Genomic DNA, 23,383 nt, shown 5'->3' on the forward strand with positions numbered 1-23,383 from the left:
ATGAAAAAGGACAAAATTTTGACATTGATGGATGTTAGGAGAGTTCTTCTCTGTTACCTTGTGGTGATGAATGATTTTTGTCTCTCAGATCATCTTTTGTACTAATGAGTCTTGGCCTTCTGTAGAAGCCAGCTTCTAAGGCTTCCATTTCCAGATGGATTTGCATGGCTATTTCTCCAGTGTATATTAGGTGTGGTAATCAACCACCAATTGCTTTGAGAGCATATTCTATGAGGAGTGTGGCTTCTTCATGGGCGGAGTCCCAGGCAGTTCTGCCTGAGGAGATTTATAGGATGGCTATGTGGTCCACTCTCCATACTTTCATGAGATTTTACAGGATGGATGTAACGGCATGACTGGAAGCCCCTTTTAGGTCCTTAGTGCTAAAAACAGGCTCATCTACTCCACCCTAGACTCGGGGTACATCCTGCTGGTTCAAAACTCATATGCCTTATGCACTAGAAGGAAAGATTAGGTTCTTACCTCGACAATCTTCTTTCTAGTAGAAAGGCATATGAGTCTTGAAAGCCTGCTCTGTCAGATTTTAGTTAGCGTGCTTATGGAATCGGATATGTATGATTTCTAGATACAGTCAAACCTCGGTTTACGAGTGCCGCAGTTTGCGAGTGTTTTGCAAGATGAGCAAAACATTTGCAAAATCTGCGCCTTGAAACTGAGCATTGACTCGATTTGCAAGTGCCCCACCCCGTGACCTGGCATCTCCCCCCTCGCGTCGCGCCCCCCCCCTCCCGGCCGCTGCGATCCGGCATTCCCCACCCACCCAAACACAATCTCTTACCCCAATGTGGCACCGGCACCAGCACCAACACACAGGACAAGTAGGTGCCCGAAAATCCTCCCTCTTGCATGGCTGGGCCTTGAGCATCTGCGCATGCTCAAGGCCTTCTAGTTCGAGACTTGGCTTTGTCGAGGAGTTCCCCATGTCCCTCCTCTTTATTTCTCTTCTTATAGTGATTTTCAACTGCTTTTGTACGTACTGAGAAGATACAGCACAGCACAGTGACACAGAAGGTGGAGCTGAAAAATGTAGATGATGCCTTCTGTACAACTCGCAATTAGAGTTGAATAAGCCACTGGTTCAAGACTTATATGCCTTTCTACTGGAAAGAAGACTGTTGAGATAAGAACCTGATCTTCCCTTCACTTGTACCTGTTCTACACTAATCAGGATTTTGTAGATGTCAATCATATCTCCTCTCTTTTCCAAGCTGAAGAGTCCTAACCTCTTAGGCTTTCCTCATATGAAAGGACTTCCGTCCCTTTTATCATATTGGCTGTTCCACTGTATCTTTTCTGGGATACAGCGACCAGAATTGAACGCAGTACTCAAGGTAAGTTCGTGCCATGGAGCAATACAGAGGCATTATAATAATCTTAGTCTTATTTACCATCCCTTTTCTAATCATTCCTAGTGGGTGGAGGGTTTCAGCATATTGTCTAGTGTCATCATATGATCGGGCCGAGCAGTCAGCACCCATCACACATCTGTCGCCAGGTACTCTCTGGTCCTCCTTGTACTTCACCAAGACTGTTATAACACAACAGTTAAACATCACATCATTCATACAGTCTTAGAACCCCTGACCAGGTTCCGCCAGTTCCTCCTGGTCATCTCCCTGAACTTCACAGTCTTCCGGTCATCTTCCAATGCCATTACTGGTCGCCACTGGCCCTGCTGATCCCTCCACTGGTTGCTTGCCAGACCTTTGGCCAGTTCTCACCCAGGTCTATAAAGCTGCTTCCCTGGGGTACCCTCCTGGTCACCCCCAAGGTTTTCCGGGCAGGCTATTAGTCCCTGTAGGATTCCATACTTTAGGTGTTCAGTCCCAACCCACAATCCGGGAGTTGCAGAAATCCACAAACTTTTCTGAGCTCCAACCCCACGCCGGCTCTGTGATGTAAACAAAATAAATAAAAAGACTTTCCTCTCTTTTAGGTCGTAGTTCACGCTTGCTATCTAACACCAGCTCTGACAAGATACACATTTCAAATCTGACATATTGTAATCACAAAATAGAAAATAAAATAATTTTTTCTACCTTTTGTTGTCTGGTCATTTTTATTTTCCATCATCTTGGTCCCAGTTTCTTTTTCTGCTTTTTCCCTATCTTCTACTAATTTTCTTTCCAGTGTCTGCTGTTCATTTTTTATCTTCTTCTCTCTTGTTCCATTCCCTCCTTATGCCTGTCTCCAACGTATTGATTTTTCCCATTCAGCTTTCTTAACTTTCTTTTTTGCTTCTCTCCACTCAAATCTTGCCCTCTTTCTCACCCTTCTTTTTAAATTTTCAGCTACCTCTCAATTCTCCATCTCCTCTCAGTCCCTAGCTATCCCATTTCCCATCTCACTCCTTTCCCAGCCTCTCATTTCCTTCTATCTACTCCCCATTACCACATCTCTCCACCTCTCTCCCCGTGATCCAACATTTTGCTCCCTCTCTTTTCTATTGTTCTTCTTCCCTCTACCCCCCCCCTCCATTGATGCTGAACAGTGAGATGGAAGGAAAAAAAATAGATGCTGCATATCTCTCCTTTCCACGCCCAGGCCTAACATTTCGCCATCTCCAGATCCAACTTCTCTTCCTTTCTCTTCCCAACTGCCCACCATCCCATCTCTCCCCTTATCTGCATGCTTGCCTCCCTCCCTCCCCCCAGGTCCACCATTTCTCCCTTTCTTCCAAACAGTTCTCCCTTCAAATATCTCTTTCCCTCTCCTCCACACCACCCCAGGTCCAATTTCTCTCCCTTCACAACATTACCAACCATCTCTCTTTCTCTCTCTCTGCCCTCTGTTTCTGGCCCCATAAGCTCTCCCCCCATGCCCAATCTGGCACTGCATTTAATATCTTCCCCCTTCCTACTTTAAAAAACCCCCCAAAGAATCAGTTAGTCCAGGAGGGAAGACATGCTGGGCCGTCACTCCAGATACCAGCTCAAATTTGAACATAAGAATTGCCGCTGCTGGGTCAGACCAGTGGTCCATTATGCCCAGCAGTCCGCTCACGCGGCAGCCCCCAGGTCGAAGACCTGTGCCCTAACCGAGACCAGCCCTACCTTCATTCGTTCCGGTTCAGCAGGAACTTCTCCAACCTTGTCTTGAATCCCTGGAGCATGTTTTCCCTTATAACAGACTCTGGAAAAGCATTCCAGTTCTCCACCACTCTCTGGGTGAAGAAGAAACATAGAAACATAGAAAGATGATGACGGCAGATAAGGGCTATAGCCCATCAAGTCTGCCCACACTATTTACCCACCCTCTTAAGTCTACTGACCCCCTAAAGTATAATTGTAATTATACTGTCACTCTACTGACCCACTCATTCAAGTCCTAGTGACCCTATCCCTTGGCATGACCTCGTAGGGATCCCACATAGGTATCCCATTTGTTCTTGAAGTCTTGAAGAACTTCCTTATGTTCCTATGGAATCTATCCCCTTTTAACTGCAGAGTGCCCTCTCGTTCTCTCTACCTTAGAGAGGGAGAACAACCTGTCTTTATCTACTAATTCTATTCCCTTCATTATCTTGAATGTTTCGATCATGTCTCCTCTCAGTCTCCTCTTTTCAAGGGCGAACAGGCCCAGCATCCCTAATCTCTCACTGTATAGCAACTCCTCCAACCCAATTAACCATTTTAGTCGCTCTTCTCTGGACCCTTTCGAATAGTATCGTGTCCTTCTTCATGTACGGCGACCAGTGCTGGACGCTGTATTCCAGGTGAGGGCAGTATTCTCCCCAGAATTTTTTTCCAGTCGGGTGGCACGAAAAAGTAGCCGGGTGGGGTGGGGCGGAACGGGGAAATTTGGTGGTGGAGAAAATTAAATGTGCATGATTTTTATTAGTTAATTATTATTAATTATTTTCCAACGCTCAATATGACTTCCTTTTTTAAGGTTTGACACTTAGGCAGTGCTCCAGTAGCATTTAAGCCACCCTTGAAAAAAAAGTAACGAAGATTCTCTTATTCCGAATAACTACTGGCCAGTATCAAACCTTCTATTTCTTTCAATCAACTTCAAACTCATGTTGAATCAGTTAATGCTTTGCATCCTGCGATAGCAATTCTGCCACAGCAAATGCACTGAAGTCCATAGAAATTGAATGGACTATATAGTGCATTTGCCATGGGAGAATCACTACTGTGGCTTTGTAAAAGGGGCCCTTACTGAGTGAACTCCATAGTCACCTAGACCAGTGTTTCCCAAATTCTTCAAGCCAAGTACACCCTAAGTCTAACAAATACCAACCAAGTACCCCAGCCCAAGCTCCGCCTCTGACCCCACCCCCATTATAGTACTAATTGTAATGTAATTTCTTCCATTCATTTTTCATGTACACACAATAAAATCTTATTAATTCATAATGGTAACCACAAAATAAAAACAAAACCACAAAGCACACTGAACACTGAGAAAATGTTAATCATTTACATTTGGGGGAGTTTCAAAGAGGTCATGGCAGATATGCAGTCAGTAACAACTATAGAAATAGACAAATTTAGTGCAAAATATAGACAGCAGATTATAAATTCTCAAAACTGACACATTTCGATCACTAAATTGAAAATAAAATCATTTTTCGTACCTTTGTTGTCTGGTGATTTAATTAGTTTCTGGTTGGACTTCCTTCTGACTGCATTTCTTTCTTTCTGCCTCTTGCATCCTTCCTCTCCTCCTGACCTCAATCCCTTCCTCAACCAACATCTCTCTCTTTCTCTCCATGAGTTCAACTTTTCTTCCTCTCTCCTCCACCCCTATTGGCAACATGCCTCCCTCTCTCTCCTTCCTCTGTTATGATCTTGCATCTCTCTGTTCTTTCTCAGGGACTCTCCCACTCCATCTCTTCTTTCTGCACCTCCCATAGTCCAGCATCTGCCTCCTGTTTTTCCACTTTGGTCCAAGCCTCTCTCTCTGTCTTTCTTCTGCTTACACCCCACCCCAATGTCCAGCATTTGTTCTCCTTTCTTCTGGGTCTTTCTCTGTCTGTCTCTCTCTCTCCTTCCTTCCTCCCTCGTCTAGAATCTTTCCACCTCTCTACAGTCTCTCTCTCTTCCCTTTATACACCCCTAAGTCCAACATTTGCCTTCCTCTCTTCTGCCTCCCCTTTGTTTCAGGTTTCTCTCTATATATATCTTCCTCCTGCTAACATTTTGAGTCCTCCCACCTTTGCAGCAGAGGAGGGAATGAGAGAGAGACGGATACATTTTGCCAATGGGAGCGGAGGAAAAAGGAAGAAAAGCTGGACTCGGAGGGACTCCAGAAATACATTCACAGATTCGCAATACAGGTTAAAATTCAAAACAAACAACAAAGATTACCATACCAGTGCACAGTTTTAGTTCTATGCAAGCCCCAAACATCTCTGAACAAATCTCTCCCTTCCTTCCCTTCCCACCTACTTGCCCAGGACTTTAACTCTGAACCCTTTCCATATGTATATACGTGTGTTCAAAAGCATTGTAAAGTAGTAATACTATCCGAAACATAAATCCATATTAATAACAACGTTTGCAACTCCTCTCAACTGCCTCACTCTATGTTGTCCAACTTTAACCCATATGTATGAATAAACAACCAAATCTGTAACTCCTCTGGTACATTCCACTCCATGTATGTTAATTTGTAATAAAACAACAAGGCAAGCAGTCCACCAAAGAATCCAACTTGAAACAAAAGAAGATAGGCAGACAATAAGGAGATTTAAATCAGGTTTCGTGGGAGAAGGGAAGCCGACACGCATAGTGTTACCGTTAGAGCCCCCGAGGATGGGTTCAAATCACTTGCTGGCGCTTTTAAAAAAAAGTCAGGCTGAGGTGGGAGTCATAAGAACATAAAAATAGCTTTACTGGGTCAGACCATTGGTCCATCAAGCCCAGTAGCCCGTTCTCACAGTGACCAATCCAGATTACTAGTACCTGGCCAAAACCCAAGGAGTAGCAACATTCCATTCAGAATCCTAAAGAATAGCAAGGTTCTGGAATTCCAAAGAGTAACAAAATATTCCAGAACCACATTCCATGCTACCGATCCAAAGCAAGCAGTGGCTTCCCCCATGTCTTTCTCAATAACAGACTATGGACTTTTCCTCTAGGAAACTGTCCAAGCCTTTCTTAAAACCAGCAACATTAACCATTCTTACCACATCTTATGGCAATGCGTTCCAGAGCTTAAGTAATAATCTCTGAGTGAAAAAAATTTCCTCGTATTGGTTTTAAAAGTATTTCTCTAACTTCGAGAAGATGGAAATTTGATAGGGTAAGAAAGAGGCAGTTAGTGAGTATGAGCTAGGACCTATCAGAGAGAGTCTTTTTTTTTTTTTTTTTTACAACAGCACCAGTGTGGAGTTGGAAAGGGGTGGCGGTGGGGGGCTGAAGAGGCTACAACCACCACCCCCCCCCAAATCAGGCCATTAAAAAAAGGAAAGGAAACACCTGATTGGGCAGGAATAGTGAATTGAATCAAAAAATCAATTCAGTAGGCCGAATCAAAAAAATTTTTCCCTGAATCGGGATCACCTTAAACCTTAATTCCTAGTTTCCATTCAGCAAATTAAAATGAATGAATCACTTAATTGAGCAGAGATGAAATATAAATCCCAAAAGAAACATGATAAAATGAACTCTTCGTTGTGATTAACTCTAAACTCAAAAGGTTCATTTCAAAATGAAAGGACAACTCAAACTTTTCTACAAGCTTTAAGACCCAATACAATACAAGCACTGGCTAGGTGCTGAATTCCACATTCAAACAGACCTGTAATATTACTTAAAACAGATTAGAAAGCATAATCCTATCTTTAAATGACAAAAAAAGCTTACCTTAATAGGAGCTGCAGAAAACTTAACCTTGTGCTATGGGTCTGGATGTTCTTCCTCAGAAATCCCGGTGATTGCAGGACAATCGCGCACCAAACATTTGCGCGCCAACGCACACTGAGACCCGACAATTCTTTTATTTTTGATGGTTATGAAGTAACCCTGATTTTTGAGGGGGGGGCACTACACTTAAAACATTCAGTTGCTATTTGTTCTTTCTCCCCCCTCAAAAAACAGGGTTACTTATAATCCTCAAAAATAAAAAATTGTCGGGTCTCAGTGCTTGCTAGCGTGCAAATGTCCACTGTTATCATTGGATTCCTCTCTATCGCTATTAACTTAAAAAAAAAACTCTCTAACCTCTTGGATATGGGCCCCAACTTAAAAAAAAAACTCTCTAACCTCTTGGATATGGGCCCCCGTATTGAAGATTGATTTGTGTGCTTCCGGCGGCTCTTCATCAGCCCGGGGAATCGCCATCCTCCAGTCAGGTGAGTAAGATCAGCAATGCTGCCCCTCCCCCATCCCCCCATCGACGAAAAGTAAAAATAAGTTAATTTTAAAAAAATTTGCTCTCCATCAGCGGGCCCCAGGCATGTGCCTACTGATACTAACAAGACTGACTTGGGACACGGTGTTCTCTATCTCAAAGAACTCTTGGGCCTTATGGGGAGAGAAGTGGAAGACGGCTGGCCTCATATACCCAACACTCTCCTCCGGGGCAGCCAACATCGGAGGCACTGGCAACTTCCCCAAAAAGTGATGCGGGAGAATGCAAAGAGGTCCTGCATAGCGCTCCAACGCCAAGATAAAAAATATTGTTGCGGGAGCGACGCATTCCTCCAATCAAAATCTGCTCCTCATTGCTGCTGCTCTTCCTATTGGCTGAACTGATCGCAGCTTCCACTGCTTCCCGCTTCCAGCTGTACCGGCCGCTTGATGAGGATCAACCAGCTGGAGCCTTACAGACCCCAAAGCAGGGAACTTGTTTGTGTTGCAGTTACAAAGGCAGTGTGGGAGAGACGCCCTGAGGGAAGGGGGCATAGTCGACACGGAACTTTTTTTTTCACCAAAAAATGTTGCTTACTCAGAATGTTACTCATGGAGGAAAACAGCCGGGCGGAGCGCCCGACTGAAAGGCCCTAGGGAGAACACTGGAGGGCGTACCATAGCCCAGTACAGCGGCATGATAACCTTCTCCGATCTGTTCGTGATCCCCTTCTTAATCATTCCTAGCATTCTGTTCGCCCTTTTTTCCGCCGCTGCGCATTGCGCAGACGGCTTCATTGACTTGTCGACCAGTACTCCCAGGTTCTTTCCTGGGGGTCTCTCCAAGTACTGCCCCGGACACCTTGTATTGGTGCATGGGATTTTTGATACCGACATGCATTACCTTACACTTATTCACATTGAACCTCATTTTCTATGTCACTGCCCATTTCTCGAGCGTGGTTATGTCGCATTGTAGATCTTCACAATCCCCCTGCGTCTTCACTACTCTGAATAACTTCATATCGTCTGCAAATTTAATCATCTCACTCGTCGTACCCATTTCCAGATCATTTATGAATATGTTGAAGAGCACGGGTCCAAGTACCGAGCCCTGCGGCACCCTACTGGTGATGTTCTTCCAGTCCAAGTATTGTCCATTTACCCCCACTCTCTGTTTCCTATCCGCTAGACAGTTTTTAATCCACGTGAGTATTTCACCCTCTATTCCATGGCTTTCAATTTTTCGAAGTAGTCGTTCATGAGGAACCTTGTCGAACGCCTTCTGAAAATCCAGATATACAATGTCAACCGGGTCACCCTTGTCTATCTGCCTGTTTACCCTCTCGTTATGATCACTGTTTCCTAGCAGACCCAACAGAGTTGCCTCCTGTACTATGCCTTGCATTCCACTAAGCACCAAATCTAAAATAGCTCCCCTTCTTGTTGGTTCCTAAACCACCAGTCACTCAAAGAAGGGAGGAGGTTTCGAAAGCTGTGATTGACATTTTTGTGCAGGGTGTTTGCAAAAATGGATAGAGTACCCCAAGGTTCAGCATACCATTCCTATTGCACTGGAAATAGAAAATTAGCAGATTTAAATTCCAGAAGTCAACATATTCACATCACCAAATTGAAAGGTTGGGTTTTTTTTGTGTGTGTTTTTTTTTAATCCTTTGCTGCATGACAATTTCATTTTTCTAATCATTTTGGCTTCCGTGCCTGGTTTCTGCTATCCTCAGTCTTCTCTTTATTCTCCTTCCAGGATCTCCTGCTCATAGTACTACTCTTCCTCATCTCAGACATTGATATCTACTTCTTAGCTTACTTCAATTTAATTTTCTTTCTCCTCTGTCCATTAAGATTTCAATCCTCCTCCTTATCCACTCCTCAATCTCCCTCTTTTTACTGCATCTGCGTGAAAGCCTGGCTGGTTCAAGGGTTGAGTGCTGGGTTAGTAACAGGGAGATGTGGGTTCAAGCCTCAGCTAGGGAGTAGGGGGTGATACTGTGCCAAGAGAAGTGGGTTCAAGTTTTTGATGGGCCGTGGCCCTTATCTGCCGTCTATTTCTATATTTCTATGGGAGGGTCACTGGAGTGGGCCGTGGCCCTTATCTGCCGTCTATTTCTATGTTTCATCTACCTACAGCTTTCTCATTCCCTCATCCTAGCCACCATTCCCCATCTCTCATTTTCCTCAACCTTTCAGTAATTTCCAATTCCTGTGTCAAGCATCTGCTCTTCTCCATTAACAGGGAAGTTATCAATGGAGGCAATGTTGAGTTATTTTACCAAAATGGGACCACAGGGTCCCATTTCATGTAATGACGCTGTGCTAAAATAGTATGACTTGTAGTAAAACAACCCATATTAATGATAGCCCATATTGATCACGTCTTCCCCTTAGCATCTTCCCTCTTTTGCCTTCTCTATCACCCCAATGTCCAGCATTTTTGTCTCTTTCTATCCCTTCCATGCATACAGCACCCCTTACTCTCTCCTCCATGTGTCCCATATGTCTCTGTGTGTGTGTGTGTGTATATATATATATATATATATATATATATATATATATATATATATATATATATACACACACACTGTATACACACACTCCCTAGGTTCATCATCTCCTCTGTTTCTCAATTCTCACCTCCCATGTCCAGCATCTGTCCATTTTTCTAATCCCTCGTGTCCAATCTTTCCCCTCTGTCTCTGTTTTATTCCATGTCCAACTAACCCCGCTATCTCCTTACAGCCCTCTTATCTCCATTTGCTCCCCCAAAGCTAACATCTCCCCTCAATCTATTTGCCCTATCTTCTTTGCCCGTGTTCAACATCTCCCTATGGTCTCCCAAATTCAGCATCACCCTTCCATCTTCATATGCCCCTCATCCATCCCATATTTTCCTTCCATCTCCGTATATTGTCCTATGTTCAGAATTTCCTCTCTATCTACCAGCTCCCTTCTCCCATGTGTCCACTATGTGTATGCTACCTCCTGATCTCTCCCCATATCTGGCATCTGCTGCTGCACTCTCTTCCCACCTTTCCCTATATCCAGTTTCTCTCCCATTTCCCTCTCTGTGTCTATTTTTCCTCCAACTCCCAGTGTCTTCATTGTGTCCAGCATCTGTCCCTCATTCAATTTTGACTTCCATTCACACATGTTCAACATTTCTTTGGTCTCCCTGTGTCGTCGTCCTCCCCCCCCCCCCCAAATGCCCATATCTTCCCTCCCTCCATTCTACCTCATGGTCCTTCATTTCTCCCTCTTTCTTTCCTCTCCCTTCCCCATTATCTAGCATGCCTTTTCCCTCCCCTCAATGACTGGATCAAGTATCTCCTGCTCTTAACCGCCCTCTGTACCCAGGTTAGCTAACAACTCACTCTATCTTAACCCCCCCCCCTTCCCCCCACTGTGTTTGGGGTTGGGTATCAACATCCACCCTCTCTTTTAAACCGCTTCATGACCAGGTCAAATATCAACTCCCTCCTTTTCTAACCCTCTTCCATCAACACAGTTCTGCTTCACACAGAGAGTGGTTGGCATCTGGAATACTCTCCCAGGGGAGATTATTGCAGAATCGACAGTCCTAGGCTTCAAAAGCAAACTAGATGCATATCTCCTTGAGAGAGGCATATAAAGTATGGTTGGCTATAAAATAAACCAGGTGTATACCTGGCAGGGCCTCCGCGTGTGCGGATCGCCGGACTTGATGGACCGAAGGTCTGATCCGGAGATGGCGCTTCTTATGTTCTTATGTTATGTTCTTATAACACCTTCTCTCTCTTAATGCCTGGATCGGGTATCAACTTGCCCCCTCTCTCTTAACTGATCCCAAGCACAGGTTAGGTATCAATCCCATCCCTCTCTTTTAACCCCCTCCGTGATCTGATTAGGTATTTTTTTCATTTCATTTTATTACAATTTAGAAATTGCCTTTAGCTAAGGCAGCATATTCCAAACAGCAATGTTACTTACCATAACAGTTGTTATCCAGGGACAGCAGGCAGCTATTCTCACTAGTGGGTGATGTCATCCGACAGAGCCGCGATACGGACGTCTCACAAGCATACTTGCTTGCAGAAACTCAGAAGTTTCTAGATGCCCGTACCGCGCATGCGCCAGTGCCTTCCCGCCCGATGGTCCGGGCGTGTCTCCTCAGTTCAGGTAGCTAGCAGAGAAGCCAACCCAGGGGAGGTGGGTGGGACGTGAGAATAGCTGCCTGATGTCCCTGGATAACAACTGTTACGGTAAGTAACATTGCTTTATCCCAGGACAAGCAGGCAGGTATTCTCACTAGTGGGTGACCTCCAAGCTAACCTCAATGGGACGGTGGGAGAGTTGGCAACTTAAGAGAATAAATTTTGTAACACTGGCCAAACTGTCCATCCCGTCTGGAGAAAGTATCCAGACAATAATGAGAGGTGAATATATGAATCGAGGACCAAGTGGCAGCCTTACAAATCTCCTCAATCGGTGTCGATCTGAGGAAGGCTACAGAGGCCGCCATGGCTCTGACCCTATGGGCTGTGACCTTACAGGGAAGGGGAAATCCAGCCTGGGCATAGCAGAAAGAGATGCAAGCCGCCATCCAGTTGGAGATGGTATGCTTCGATACAGGTCGTCCCAACTTGTTCGGATCAAAGGAGATGAAAAGTTGAGGAGCAGTTCTGTGTGGCTTGGTGCGATCCAGGTAGAAAGCCAAAGCACGTTTACAGTCTGGAGTGTGAAGAGCTGATTCTCCAGGATGAGAATGAGGCTTCGGAAAAAACACAGGAAGAACTATGGATTGGTTGAGATGAAATTCAGTGACCACTTTAGGCAGGAATTTCAGATGAGTGCGAAGGACCACCTTGTCATGATGGAATACTGTGAAAGGGGGATCTACCACTAAGGCCTGGAGCTCACTGACCCTGCGAGCAGAAGTGAGGGCAACCAGAAAAACCACTTTCCAAGTGAGAAACTTCAGCGGAGCCTTGTTGAGAGTCTCAAAAGGAGGTTTCATAAGTAGAGAAAGGACAACGTTGAGATCCCAAACCACTGGAAGAGGTTTGAGAGGAGGATTGACATGGGAAAGTCCTTTCATAAATCTGGAAACCACAGGATGAGCAGAGAGAGGTTTCCCTTGTAGAGGCTGATGAAAAGCCGCAATAGCACTCAGGTGAACTCGTATGGGTGTAGACTTGAGGCCAGACTGAGAGAGGTGTAGAAGATAGTCCAATACAGAAGACAGGGAAGCTCGCTGAGGCTCCTTACGATTAGAAACACGCCAGGAAGAAAATCTAGTCCACTTTTGGGAGTAGCATTGTCGAGTAGCAGGCTTCCGGGAAGCCTCCAATACATCCCTCACCGCTTGAGAAAATTGGTGAGGAGTTACGTTGAGAGGAACCAAGCTGTCAGGTGGAGAGACTGCAGGTTGGGATGGAGCAGAGATCCCTGATGCTGAGTAAGCAGCGAAGGAAACACCGGAAGAAGGAACGGCTCCCTGCTGCTGAGTTGAAGTAGAAGGGAGTACCAGGGTTGCCTGGGCCACTGAGGAGCTATCAGAATCATGGTGGCATGGTCGGATTTTAATTTGACTAGAGTCTGGCTACCAATAAATCATAGGATATTGTACAAAATTATATTTCTAATTTTTAAGACTTTAACATCTAGCGAGCCACAATTCATTTCAAAATCTCTGATTCCTTACAAACCACAACGATCCTTACGTTCATCAGAATCAAACTTACTAACTATCCCATCTCTAAAAATCATCGGTACACGGAGAGCAGACATCTTTACTGTAGCGGGTCCACAAGCGTGGAACTCCCTTCCTCAGTACATCAGAATGGAACACGACATCTCAGCTTTTAAAAAACTTTTAAAATCCTATTTGTTTAGGGATGCCTACGATCTTTAAAGCCCTAATGGATTTACTTTGTTAAAATTAATTTCCTCTTTGAGTGCCTTGTAACAAATTACCCAACCTTTCGTTTTTTCCCTTTTTTCTTAAACCCTTATTGTAACTTTGCCCCCTTTCCCTCGCTTTCCTGTTAGTCATTATTGAAAATTGAAATTCACTGTTTTTAAATGTTTATTAATGTTTCTATGTTTTACGATATTATGTACATCGCTTAGAATATTTAAATAGGCGATATATCAAGAGTTAAATAAACTTGAAACTTGAAACTTGTCTTTTGAATGAGTGGAAATGGAGGAAACGCATACAGAAAGCGATTCCCCCAATCCAGCAGAAAGGCATCTGCCTCGAGACGATGAGGAGTGTAGATCTTGGAGCAAAATTGAGGCAGCTTGAAGTTGTGGGGAGCTGCAAAGAGGTCTATCTGAGGCGTCCCCCACTGAGAAAAGATCTGATGAAGGGGCCTGGAATGGAGGGTCCATTCGTGAGGCTGGAGGAGACGACTTAAGTTGTCCGCCAAGACATTGTCCTTCCCCTGAATGTAGACAGCCTTGAGGAAGGCGTTGTGGCGAATCGCCCAATCCCAGACTTTGAGAGCTTCCTGGCAGAGGGAGGCCGAGCCCGTGCCCCCCTGCTTGTTGACATAATACATGGCGACCTAATTGTCCGTGCGAATGAAGACCACTATGTCGTGAAGCAGATGTTGAAACGCTTGAAGAGCATTGAAGATGGCTCTGAGCTCCAGAAGATTGATTTGATGGAGTCGGTCCGCACTGGTCCAGAATCCCTGAGTGTGAAGCCCATCCAGATGAGCTCCCCAGGCATAGGTCGAGGAATCGGTTGTGAGAACCTTCTGGTGGGGAGGAGTGTGAAACAGCAAACCTCTGGATAGATTCAAAGAGGTCATCCACCAAAGTAGCGACTGCTGAAGAGCAGGAGTGACTATGATGTGACGAGTCAAAGGGTCTGACACCTGAGTCCATTGAGAAGCCATGGTCCATGAGGAATTCTGAGGTGAAGTCTGGCAAAAGGCGTCACATGAACAGTAGAGGCCATGTGGCCCAGGAGAACCATCATGTGTCTCGCTGAGATGGACGGGCGAGAAGACACAGACTGGCAGAGACGAAGAAGAGTCTCCAAGCGCTGAGGTGGAAGGAATGCTCTGAGCTGAATGGTATCCAGAATCGCCCCGATGAAGGGAAGAGACTGGGTAGGCTGTAGATGAAATTTGGGGAAGTTGATCTCGAAGCCCAAACTCTGCAGGAACCAAATCGTGGTTAGGGTCGCCGAGATGACCCCTGGAGTCGAGGCGGCCTTGATGAGCCAGTCGTCGAGGTAGGGAAATACCTGAAGCCCCTGGTTCCGGAGTGCAGCGGCCACTACCACCAGACATTTCGTGAATACTCTGGGGGACGAGGACAGGCCGAATGGAAGCACTCGATACTGCAGATGCAGATGTCCCACCCGAAATCTGAGGAACTTGCGAGAGGCCGGATGAATGGGAATGTGAGTGTAGGCCTCCTTGAGATCCAGAGAGCATAACCAGTCATTTTGATCGAGGAGGGGGTAGAGAGAAGCAAGGGTCAGCATGCGAAATCTCTCCTTGACCAGGAACTTGTTGAAGATCCTGAGGTCCAGAATAGGCCGCAGGTCGCCCGTCTTCTTCGGAACAAGGAAGTACCGGGAGTAAAACCCCCGGTTGTGTTGGTCCACCGGGACCGGCTCAACGGCTTGAAGCCGGAGCAAAGCCTGAGCTTCCTGAAGAAGAAGGGCGGTCTGTGTCAAGTTGGAAGGATACTCTCTTGGAGGGTGGTCCGGGGGGTCCCGGTGAAACTGAAGAGAGTACCCTTCCTTGACGATGGAAAGAACCCAGAGGTCGGTGGTGATAGCCGCCCATCGATGATAAAAGTGAGGCGACCCCCAATGGGAAAAACAGGGGAAGGCAGAACGAGATTGGTTATGCTCCCTAAGAGAAAGTCAAAAAGGCTGAGGAGCCTTGGGGACAGTAGAAGGCTGAGGTTTTTGCTGAGCCTTCTGTGGAGGTTGTCTCTTCGCAGGTTGTCTCGCAGCCGGGGCCTGTCTAGGTACATAGCGCCGCTGATAGATCAAAGGTGGTCGAGAAGGTCTAAACTGCGTCGGCTTAGGCTTGGGATGAAGAATGGACTGAAAAGATTTCTCATGGTCCGACAGCTTCTTCGTCACGGTCTCGATGGACTCGTCAAACAAATCTGCTCCCGCACAAGGAACGTTGGCAAGCCTGTCCTGGAGGTTCGGGTCCATGTCAATGGTCCGAAGTCACGCCAAGCGACACATAGCCACAGAACAGGTGGCAGCCCGTGCCGAGAGCTCGAAGGCATCGTAGGAGGATTGCATCAATTGAAGGCGCAGCTGGGACAGCGAGGCGACCAACTCCTCGAATTCGAAGCGAGCCTGAGACTCGATGTAAGGCGTAAACTTCCGAAGGACAGGCAGGAAGAACTCCAAATAAGTTGCAAAATGAAAAGTATAATTGAGAACTCGGGAAGCCATCATCGAGTTCTGGTATATACGTCTTCCGAACTTATCCATGGTCCGGCCCTCTCTGCCTGGAGGCACCGAGGCATACACCTGGGACGGATGAGACCTCTTAAGGGAGGATTCGACCAACAGGGATTGATGAGAGAGTTGAGAGCCCTCGAATCCCTTGTGATGCACTGTTCGGTACCTGGAATCTAACTTGCCAGGAACAGCCGGAATAGAGTACAGCATTTCAAAACACCTCATGAAAGTTTGATCGAGGAGTTTGTGCAGAGGAAGACGAAGAGACTCTGCCGGAGGATGAGGCAAATGCATGGTATCGAGGTATTCCTTGGAGTATCGGGAACCGGAGTCCAAGGTGATGTCCAGGTCATCCGCCATCTGCCGGAGGAAAGATGAGAAGGATAATTGGTCCGCTAGCACAGGCCGGCGGGACGGACTGGATGAATTCGAGGCCTCGGGATCCATAGAGACCTGTGATTGACAGGGCGAGAACGAGCCACAGGGATCCTCGAACTCCGGTCCCGGAGGAAGAGAGACATCCGAAGAGGAATACCCCACACGAGGCAGCTTCTTCTGAGGCGAGACTGTAGAGTGTCGAGAGGAATGCCTTGAAGAATGCCTGGACCGATGCTCCTCCCGATGTCTGGAAGGGGATCGAGATCGGCGGTGCTTAGAATGGTCCCCAGAAGCCTCCAAGGAGTATATGGGACTTGAAGCAGTAGGATCCTAGAGGCGGGAGATTCGATGCCTCTCGAGATGCATTCCAGGCCTGATAAGGAGTGCGGAAGAACTCTTCCTGTTTGCGATGCCCAGAGCTTCGATTACTCGAAGGAGGATTCCAAATATCCTCGTCCGGAGGTGTAATAGGCTCTAAGGGGGGCATGTCACTAAAAGAGGCCCGCCTCGAGGGACCGGCTACCGAGCGCCGCTCCTCCTCGCTGAGCAACGAGAGCGAACGGCGAGGAGGAGGGGGCGGCTCGCCCTTCCCCCCCCCCCGAGGAGGAACCGGTTGGTCACCCTGGATCGTGGCCAGCAACTTGGGTCCCACAGTGGTCATGAGCTTGATGAATTGAGCCTCCATAATAGAATGTAATGAAGCCGACAAGGAGGTAGCCGCACCTAAAGTGGGGCCTCCTGCACGGTCTTCGCGTTCCTTCGTGGTCGAGTGCTTTGGCTTGGAAGCCTTCGGCACTTTGAGAACCACTGGTGGAATGGGAGGTGGAGGTACCTGATCCGAGGAGACGGAGGAAGGCACCGGAGCAGGAGGCGGGGTCGAAGCCGGAATGAAGGAAGCCGGCTTCAGGAGACCCGGCGTAGCAGGAGTGGTGGAGGGCTTTGCAGATGCAGGCGAAGTGCTGGTCGAAGTCGAAGCTGAAGGTTCTTTAGCAGCTTCCATCTTGAACATCGACTCCCACAAAAAACAGCGACGCTTAAACGCACGTGCTGTGAGAGTGGAACAAGGCCGGCACGATTTCGGAAAATGTTCTGGACCAAGACACTGCAGGCAGCGTCGATGCGGGTCCGTCAACGAAATCGCGCGCTGGCACTTGCTACACTTTTTAAAACCGGTAATTGGCCAGGACATAGGCCAAAAAAGCTCTGCTGCAAGATCGAAGGAGCGGGGCCTGAGCCACGCGGCCGACCCGGTCGAATCACCGGAAGAAATTTTTTTTTTTTTTTTAGAAAATAAGAAATCGAAGGAAAGAAAATACACGATAAAGAGTAAAATAACTCAAAACCACGGCAATAGAAGGCAAGAAACACGGTTCAATTAGCTAAGAATTGAAGTAAACTTCTCAGCTCCGTGGAAAGAAAAGAACTGAGGAGACACGCCCGGACCATCGGGCGGAAAGGCACTGGTGCATGCGCGGTACGGGCATCTCGAAACTTCTGAGTTTCTGCAAGCAAGTATGCTTGTGAGACGTCCGTATCGGGGCTCTGTCGGATGACATCACCCACTAGTGAGAATACCTGCCTGCTTGTCCTGGGATAAATATATGTATATTCCAAACATAAAAACAAGTTAAAAATACACACCAGAAACTAAGCTTTTACTACATGTCCCAAATCTGCCTGTTGGATTAAATACTGCTTGTTTCAAAAGTCATTTAAACATTGTAAAATTTTTCTGCTCCCTAAGTGCCACTGACAGCTCTCTCCCTCTCTAACCCTCTTTTAATCTATGCCCCTCCTGTGCCCAGGTCGAGTCTCTCTCTCTCTCTCTGCTTGGGCCAGGTATCACCCCCACCCCCAGTACCCCAGTTGGGCCTCTCTTAACCCCTTTTTCATGCCTAGATTGGGTATCAATATAATATAAGAACATAACAGTTGAAATATTGGGACAGACCAAAGGTCTATTAAGCCTGTTTCCAACGTTGATAACCCAGGTCACAAGTACCTAGCAATATCCCAAGGAGTAAAACAGATTTTATTCTGCCTATCCTAGGAATGAGCAGTGGATTTCCCCAAATCCATCTTAATAATGGCTTATAGACTTTTGTTTTAAGAAATTATCCAAACCATTTTTAAACCCTGCTAAGCTAATCACTTTCATCACATTCTCAGGCAACAAATTCCAAAGTTTAATTACAGATTGAGTGAAGAAATAAATTTATCTGGTTTGTTTAAATCTACTACTTAGTAACTTTATCTCATGCCTTCTAGTCCTAGTATTTTTGGATTTACATCTACCTATTCCACTCAGTATTTTATAGACCTCTCTCAAATCTCCCCGAGCTGTTTCTTCTCCAGGCTGAAGAAGCCCTAGCCACTTTAGTCTTTCCTCATAGGGAAGTATTCTCATCCCTTTTATCATATTTGTCACCCTTCTGTGTACCTTTTCTAATTCTGCTGTATCTGGGTCCTAGTCTCAGATTTTTCATAAATTACAGGAAAGTATTTTGTATGTCAGTTTGCTAGAATTGTCAATTTAGGAGATATAAATATCTGTTTTAGATTGTAAGAATTTTTTAATCAATAGCCATTTGGAACTAATACTATCTGGTCCCACCCACAAGAAAGGTCATACACTTGATTTTGTTACTACCAACATTCCTCATTTGGTTTAATTTGATTGATTTGTCTGCATACCATGGTCCCAACCATTTTTTATTGTCTTTTAATTTTCATCTTTATATGTGAAATACTTCTCATAAATTATCTAAGAGGTGTGTTTTAACTAGGGGAAAGATAGATTCTGATCAAATTTGGACCAATGTGCCATCTCAGCTTAGGTGGTCTTTACAGGATCCTGTTGTTATGTTTGAAAATTAAGATCATATGGTACTGCATGTTTTGGATACAGTTGCACCTATTTGTGATGTCATAGTAAGATTTGCTAAGCCTTCTCTTTGTTCACTGAGATAGACAACAAGAATATTGTTTTCAGATTGTATAGCAATTTTTTTTTCACTTGCAAAAGTACCCAACCTAATAATTTCAAAATGGAAATATCCTAAAGGAGTTTTAACTAGGGATTTATGCATTCATTTTCAATGGAATGATTAAAAAGAAAGAAAGAAAAGCAACAAATGAAGGCATTCTCAGGTTTCATACGTTTTAATGAGCCAAATGACCAGTGGAACAGAATTAGCCATATGTTCATTCATTTCATTCATTTTTGACAGTAAAATACAGCTTGCAAAGCAGATATAGTAGGACTATTTTGGGAGAGAGGAGGCAAAAGCACTAGGCACATGTAATTTTTGCTGTAGTTGGGTGGAGAGGTGTCCACTTAGGTGTAATTAGGATTAGGGTGGAAAATATCACATGTACATTAGATTTTTCAATCTGCATGAATTATTTTCCAGTAAATAAAACAACAACTGTTTGCAGCCCCCCACCCCCCTGATCCTTTGTACCCATAGATAGAAACCTTTGTACCCATAGATAGAAACCTTGCATATATGTTTTCGCAGTAAAGTCTGTGGATAGTTTGTATTTAGATGGAATGTTTAAAAATTACATCCTAAAATTGTTTTGTCTTTAAATGTAACTATGTCTATTACTAAGTAACTCTATTTTTCTGCAGGTTTGTCTCTGGCTGAAGTGATTGAAAAATATTTTGTATCACCTACTCTGTTCAGAGTTATACGACTCGCCAGGATAGGCCGAATCTTACGGCTTATTAAAGGTGCTAAAGGAATAAGAACATTACTTTTTGCTTTGATGATGTCACTTCCTGCTTTATTTAATATTGGTCTTTTGCTATTTCTGGTGATGTTTATCTTCGCCATATTTGGAATGTCCAATTTTGCTTATGTGAAAAAAGAAGTAGGAATCGATGATATGTTCAATTTTGAAACATTTGGCAACAGTATGATTTGTCTCTTTCAAATCACCACATCTGGTGGATGGAATAGTTTGCTAGAACCAATTCTTAACAGTGGACAGCCAGACTGTGATCCACTTAAGGATCACCCTGGAAGCTTTGTTAAAGGAGATTGTGGTAATCCAGCTGTTGGAATTTCCTTTTTTGTCAGCTACATTATTGTATCTTTTCTAGTTGTGGTAAATATGTACATTGCTGTTATTTTGGAGAACTTTAGTGTGGCTACTGAGGAAAGTGCCGAACCCCTGAGTGAAGATGATTTTGAGACATTCTATGAAGTTTGGGAAAAGTTTGATCCAGATGCAACCCAGTTCATAGAATATAGTAAACTTTCTGACTTTGCAAATGCGCTAGATCCTCCTCTTCGTGTAGCAAACCCAAATAAAGTTCAGCTTATTGCAATGGATCTCCCCATGGTAAGTGGTGATAGGATTCACTGCCTTGACATCTTATTTGCTTTTACAAAACGTGTTTTGGGGGAAGGTGGAGAAATGGATTCTCTTCGCCAACCAATGGAAGAACGATTTATGGCATCTAATCCTTCCAAAGTATCCTATGAGCCAATTACAACCACGTTACGACGCAAAGAAGAGGAACTTTCTGCTATTGCTATTCAGCGCTGTTTCCGTCGTTATCGTTTACGGAAACCAGTAAAACGGTTTTCTTCTTTGTATAACAAGGATACATTTAGTGGAGAGAATAGTTTACCTATCAAGGAGGAGTTGGTTATTGATAAGCTGAATGAAAACTTAACTACAGAAAAGACCGATTCAAGTCCCTCCATAACTTCTCCACCCTCATATGATAGTGTAACAAAGCTAGACAAAGAGAGACATGAAAAGGACAAAATAGAAAAAGAAGAGAAAGGCAAAGATGTCAGAGAAAGTAAAAAATAACATGCAAACAAAAATATCCATTTATATGGCAAATTGTTTACAACCTTCGAAGATGTCCCATTTTGTCAATGGGACTCCTTTATTAGATCTATGCCAAACTGACAGTTCTTTCAAATACATTTATAAGGTCAGTGCCTAAAATAAGATAGTTACCCCTTGTCAAAAAGTATGTTAGAATCGACAAGGTTACTGTTTTTTGCTGCCAGCTGACACTGTTGAAGAAGTCAGTCACATCTTCTGGGACCATCTGAAGGGATACAAACCCATACTGCTCATGTGTTTTGTATAAAACACATTAGTACTAAAATAATATTCACTGTTTGTATTAAAACTACCATACTTGCCATATGTTTACAAAATTTATGTTTGTAAAATTATTGAGCTTTTTATTATGTTATGTGACTATTTTTATAAATAGTTGTTATAGTATGTTGGGAAGGTAGGTTATTATGTACTTCAAAAGGTATAAGGACCAAGTGTTCCACTGTAATTTTCTGCAATGTGTACAAAACAGCAAGGTGTGTGAGTGCTTTCATGGGAAAATCAGTTACAGAAAACAATAGATTTTAACTAGTTAAGTGTTAATTAGTGTGAAACCAAGAGGCTCTTTTACTACAGTTTGGTAAAGTTTGTATTTACCCCCTTTTACAAAACCACAAAAGCGGTTTTTAGCACAGGCCGGCACATTGAATGCTCTGCACTGCTCCCGATGCTCATAGGAACACTATGAATGTCGGGAACAGCGCAGAGCATTCAGCGTGCCAACCTGCGCTAAAAGCCGTTTTCATAGTTTTGTAAAAGGGAGGGTTACTGTGTGGCAATTTTTGCAAAGCTTGTGCACTAACAATTGGGAACATTTCTGGCATGTTCCCATACAGTTACAGCGCGGAGAAGTTATTTCTCATGCAGTTAAATGTATCCGCACTAACTGCAGCAGTGACAGTGCAAGGCAAATCCATACCCTTCTTCATCCATAACCTGCCCATTTTTCACCACATAACAAACTGTGCAGTTAAGCATATGAATTAGTGTCTGCTGTCATGCCAGCATGATAATGGTTATCACAATTATGTGCTAAGTTACCACTTGCTAATTCACATGCTAACTGCTTAGCATACTCTAGTAAACGAGTCCCAAAGTGTTGCAGTGCTTAACTAGTTATGCCAGGGGTAGGCAATTCCGTTCCTCAAGAGCTGGAGCCAGGTCAGGTTTTCAGGATATCCACAATAAATATGCATGAGATAGATTTGCATCTCAAGGAGGCAGTGCATGCAAATCCATGTCATACATATTCATTGTGGATATCCTGAAAACCTGACCTGGCTCTGGCTCTGGCTCTGGCTCTCGAGGACTGGAATTGCCTACCCCTGAGTTATGCCATGTCACACCTAAAAAAGTCTTAATATACCATGAATATCCTATGCAGTCTTCAAACAGAATAGATGGCATTGCTTTAAACAACCTTTTAAGTCTTACCTAGTGCAATTTTTATTCCAAACTCTTGAGACACAGGTTTGTTTGTTTTTTGTCAAGTGCCCTTCTGTATAAAACACTGAATTAACTGTCTTAGAATATGGAATTGACCAAAAAGGAATCCGTACTATTGTACTGCTTCACCAATCAGTACTATTTAGCTATCACCTCAGCAAAAATGGCATCTGATGTGTCATTGAAACCTCCTCTATTATGTAAATATTTATTTTAATCAGTAATAGATCTTTGAGCAAATAAATAATAATTAAACAGTATTTATTGCATCAAGCATGTACCACAAAAGTGTAGCTCACAAGCTTTCAACTGATAATATGAAATATCCTGCAACATCACTGATATTTTAAGCTATGACAGATGCATGCTTATATTGCCAGTGCTGATGTAATCTGTACCTTCTTCCACTGTTCACAAGTCTTTGATATAAGAAGCCGTGTCAGTGGTAAAGTGGAAACCAATTGTTCAACAAGACTTCAATCTATTATGTCATTAAGCAATAGTTTTCAGCTGTTTAAAAGCTTCTTTTCTTCCTTTTTTTGTTTTTAAATTTAAGTGGATCATATTTGGTACATAGCCAGACTTCAGTGGAGGTTTTGCAAACTGCCAAACTTATGTAAAATATGTGGCTAGAATTTTCTAAGTAAATATAAATAATGTACAAAATCATATTCTTTTATTTTTAGCCTTTTGTACTTAAGCTGAAAATATACTTTAGGTGATGTCAGTCACTTTTTCCATAGCACTATATTACTGAAGGATACGGAATGCAAAAAGAAGTGGGTAGTTGTGGGTTTCTCCTTTTTAATATTCTACATACATAATATGAAACTGATTGAGTAAAATTAGACCACAATTTACTTTCTTCCAGTTATACTCTGCAATTGGAAGAGGATGGAAAGGTTTCTCTTGAATTTAG

General features: G+C 44.1%; 1 protein-coding gene across 1 annotated transcript in view; it reads left to right on the forward strand.

The window, feature by feature from the left end:
- Window positions 1-22,101, forward strand: part of LOC117360618 (sodium channel protein type 2 subunit alpha-like) — a 349,967-nt gene extending 327,866 nt beyond the window's left edge. The window contains exon 27 of the mRNA XM_033944654.1: window positions 19,781-22,101. Coding sequence (XP_033800545.1) covers window positions 19,781-20,976 — 1,196 coding nt within the window. The 3' untranslated portion in view covers window positions 20,977-22,101. The remainder of the gene's footprint in view (window positions 1-19,780) is intronic.
- Window positions 22,102-23,383: the final 1,282 nt, after the last annotated feature.

Source organism: Geotrypetes seraphini, chromosome 5, assembly GCF_902459505.1.
Source record: "Geotrypetes seraphini chromosome 5, aGeoSer1.1, whole genome shotgun sequence".
Lineage (NCBI taxonomy): Eukaryota > Metazoa > Chordata > Amphibia > Gymnophiona > Dermophiidae > Geotrypetes > Geotrypetes seraphini.